The 4,249-nt window shown below is 41.5% G+C and overlaps 1 protein-coding gene across 1 annotated transcript; it reads right to left on the bottom strand.

Annotated features, from left to right (window-relative positions):
• Positions 1–817: 817 nt before the first annotated feature.
• On the bottom strand, positions 818–4,249 carry LOC137169025 (hepatocyte nuclear factor 3-beta-like). Its single transcript, XM_067571961.1, has 2 exons — positions 3,821–4,249; positions 818–2,125 (listed from the first exon to the last, which is right to left on the bottom strand). Exons 1-2 carry the CDS (start codon positions 3,887–3,889, stop codon positions 974–976), a joined length of 1,221 nt encoding a protein of 406 aa, XP_067428062.1. The 5' UTR covers positions 3,890–4,249; the 3' UTR covers positions 818–973.

Here is a 4,249-nt window from a genome sequence, read left to right as displayed (position 1 = left end):
AGAAGAAAAATGTTTCAGCGTAGTAAAAAAATAAAACATGAAAAATTCCAAGAGGAATGAATATTGTTCACATGCACTGTTCATCTTTATATATTATAAATATAAACACTGAGTGAGGACTTTTACTTTTAATATTTTAAGTAAGTTTTGTAGCCAATGATTCTGTACTTTTACTTAACCCTTACATACAATCAAATATGACCCATTTTTACATTTGAGAGCAATAAAAACACCATAAAGACCATCTTTAAGCCTGAAATTTTATCACCCAGAACATATAAAAATACATTTTTGTGCATTTTTATGATACATAATACACTTTTTTGTACATAGAGAGTGTTCCAGGTTAAAATTGACCCGTATTTATTTATTCAAAAATGTCTTCACATTCAATAAAGTTCATTGAAATCACTGTTGCTGTAATGTTCTCCTGTTTTAGGTAACAAAGGACCATAACATAAGTGTGATTTTGAATGTTTTTTCTCCATAAACAAACTATGTAAAGCCTAAAGAATCTTGCTGCTCTCTGAAAGCTTCATTAAGGATTTATCAGCCATTTATTGATGACTGATGAGAAATTTGATGAGTGAAAAATACATTTCTTGCTGAGAAGTTTAGAAAGTTAGTAACTAGTGGGAGATATTGCAGTATGTAAGGGTTAACTGAGTATAATGTGTTATTTCTACTTTTACTTAACATCTCAATACTTCTTCCACCACTTCCTCATCAATGCTTCTGTTTTTAAAAGGCCACGTAGACCTTTGTGAGATAAACTGGGAGACAAACTGGGATGAATTAAATAAAACATATAAAAACATGAAGTTTTTCATATAAAGATTTTTATCTGTTGCACGTATACAAACACACTAATGACAAATCCTTCAGGCCTTCAACAAAACACTTTCTCACATTTACAAATATACAAATGTTTGTTTGTTTTTTACTCTTTAAAAAGTATTTCAGGAGGAGTTCATTATGGGCCTCGTGTATACACGCCGTGGTAGTAGTTGGTGTCGGTGTGCGCGGGATCCAGAGCGGTTTTGGCCGCCACCAGCGCCCCGGACACCGGGCAGCCGTAGCCTCCGTACTGCACCGCCGGCTCCAGTTTGTGGTGCTGCGGCTCGGACATCAGGTTGTTGATGGAGAACGGGTGGTTGAAGGAGTAGTGGTGGGGGTGGTAGTGGTCCGGTGGTTTCAGGTGGGCGGCCTCGTGCAGCAGCAGCGGGTGGGGATGATGATGATGATGATGATGATGGGAGAACAGGTGCTGCGTGTGCGCAAGCGGGGAGGGTACGCGCACGGGGCTGGTACGGCACGGTTTTAGGTCGACCCCGACTCCTTTTACATCCGCACCGGAGGACGGAGGGGTGGAGGAGGACGAGGAGGGGGAGGAGGAGGAGTGCGGGGAGTCTGAGCCGCTGGAGCCGCCCTCCGAGCCCGGCTTCCCCGCCGCCTCTTTGTCACCGGTCCCGGGCTTCTTCTCGCACTTGAAGCGCTTCTGCCGCCGGAGGTAGCAGCCGTTCTCAAACATGTTCCCGGAGTCCGGGTGGAGGGCCCAGTAGGAGCCTTTCCCCGGTCTGTCCGCCGAGCGGGGCACCTTGATGAAGCAGTCGTTAAAAGACAGCGAGTGTCGGATGGAGTTCTGCCACCGCTGCTGGTTCTGCCGGTAAAACGGGAACAGGTCCATGATCCACTGGTAGATCTCGTTTAACGTCAGCATCTTGCAGCCGGACTGCTGGATGGCCATGGTGATCAGAGAGATGTAGGAGTACGGCGGCTTGGCGTGCGTGTAGCTCCGCCGGTACGGTTTGGGCTCCCTGGATCTGATGCTGCAGGCCTGCCCGTACACCGGGCTCATCACCGGCACGCTCCCGTACGGCGGCGGGCTGATCGGGCTCATGCTCGGCGGCAGCGCGGCGCTCAGGCCCGTCATCCCGGCTCCAGCCTGAACGGCCCCGGGGCTCTGAGACACCCCGGCGGGCATCGAGGGCTGGTTGACCCCGACCGGGTTCATATAGGAATGCGCGTTCATGTGGCCGGTGCCGGTCATGCCAGGCGCGCTCATGTAGCTGCTCATGGAGTTCATGGTCAGACCGGAGTTCATGTTTCCTGCTGTGGTGTAACACTGAAACACAAAGAGCCAGAACAAGTGTTTATTAATGCAGAATGACACTTTAATCATATAACATCAGAGAGTTAATTACAGGCGATTCAAGCAGGAACATAGTCATGATTTTAGGAATACGGACGGATTTTTTTAGGCTATAATTACCTAATCATTTTTATTTTATAGTTATTTAAATATTTTCTGCAGTTTTATTTAAATTGAGCGTTTCGTTCAAGGACATTTAACACGACAATTAAAAACTTCTTATACACTCAACAGATTTAAACTTTTCTAAATTTTCATTATAATTACTTCCAGGAGACGGAGCTTATTACCTTTTCATAAAATCCCAAATGCTGCTTTAAAGCCAGGCAGAGAAAAACTGAGTCCTGTTGAAAACTACTGGAGTGAAGGAACTATTTGAATCAGCCTAAAAAAATGTGCAAGTTTTTAACTGTAGAAAAATCTACTCAGGTTTCTTCAAATCCTGAAATACCTAGAAATGGTAGCTAAGGTATCTGATAACTAGATAGGCCTATTATCATTATTATTATTATTATTATCATATTATTATTATTATTATTATTATTATTATTATTATTATTATTATTATTATTATTATTATTGTTATTATTATTAATGATGTTGTTGATGTAATATTATGAAGGAGATGTGATCAATACTGATCCTGATGCATTCTGGTTTACTTTTCTTATCTATTATTTATCATTATTATTTCATATTTGTTCAGGTGTTACTCTTCACTAATGATAATAAGACGAGACGCCCATTAAAACACACTGTAGTTTAGATATTACGGTTCACAGTCACTTTACACAATATGTCAAAGTTGAATGATCATTTAATCTCGCAAACATACAGAGATGAAATTTCACTTTTATTTAACTTGTTTCCAGAACAGCTGTTAATTAAAACCAAGTCTTAATTTACTGATATGTTTTAAATATAGTGTCGTCAGTTTCATCCTGTCAACTTGCACCTGCAAGTAAGAAAAAAATGACGGTAGTAGAAGAAAAGTAAAAATTTATAGGAAGCCTATTTTAAATTCAAATTGAACTTCAGCTGTAGATTTGTAAGCGGAGAATGTTTTAACGAATGTTTTCATAAAAAAATAACAGATTGGATGATTTTTTTTCAGAGTTCATTCTGGATATTTTCGTTTTTGCTGGAAAATTCACATCGAAAATAATCCTGAACGGAACTCTGATCTATTTTTAAACTCACTACGGAAATAAAACTTTAGTTACAAAGTTACAAATTAATCTTAATAAATGAATTAAAACGGATGCAAACTGATCTTAAAAACTAATATGAATATACAATGAATATTTTTAATCGATTGAAAAAAAAATAGATCCAAAAATCTTTTCAGGCACTTGTTTGAGATATTAACAGCTTCTTTAACTTGATAAAATGTTGGAGAATATGAGTGAAATACCGCCAGGCCTGCAAGAAACAACTTAGTGGAGTTAAGTTTTGTTTTTTTTGTTTGTTTTTTTTTAAATAAAAAACACTTTTTTGGTTTTTTTTGTCAAACCCTTAAAATGTAAAATTATCCTTCTTATCAAAGTTTATATTTCCTGACTGAGTGAAGATAATCTGCCTTTAATCGTTATTTAATCAAAAAGTTAATATTCTCTCTGATAATCAGCGGAGTTCACTCAGCTGTAACCCGGTCTAACGTGCACGGACCTCGGTCTCTCCGTAGTAGCTGCTCCAGTCCGGATGCTCGTGTCCCTCCATTTTAACGGCGCTCAGCATTGTGCACGCTCCAGCTCAACACCATCCAGAGGCTTCACGCGAGGCGGAAAAACAAACACACAAAGCCCGCGAGTCCTCAGCTGGCAGTTCGTGACGCTCCAGCCGGTTTATCCTGTTGCTTATGGCCGGGACAGGCGCACAGCTGCCGGGCAGCGAGCAGCGACTGTGACCGCGGGGACGGTTCCTGCTCAGTGAGTGACGCTGGCACCTGCGCTCGCGCTACTGCGGGGCCAGTAGCCAATCCGCTTCCTCCTTCCGACCCTCCTCGAGCTCACATCTTCATTTGAATATTCTGTCATCATCACGAGACTCCCGCCCTCTGGCCTCTCAAGATCTGAACCGTGAAACCGTGACGGTGAA

The sequence above is a fragment of the Thunnus thynnus genome, chromosome 18 (genome assembly GCF_963924715.1).
Source record: "Thunnus thynnus chromosome 18, fThuThy2.1, whole genome shotgun sequence".
NCBI classification, from domain to species: domain Eukaryota; kingdom Metazoa; phylum Chordata; class Actinopteri; order Scombriformes; family Scombridae; genus Thunnus; species Thunnus thynnus.
The sequence above is the reverse complement of the archived record's forward strand: the minus strand, read 5'-3'. Positions and strand labels throughout refer to the sequence as shown.

What these genes read in the sequence shown, in the direction of transcription:
- LOC137169025 (XM_067571961.1), bottom strand. Translation starts at nt 3,889, where the DNA reads ATGCTGAGCGCCGTTAAAATGGAGGGACACGAGCATCCGGACTGGAGC. An exon ending in GCTACTACGGAGAGACCGAG is followed by an intron (nt 2,126 to 3,820) that starts GTCCGTGCACGT and finishes TTTGTGTTTCAG; the next exon opens with TGTTACACCACAGCAGGAAA.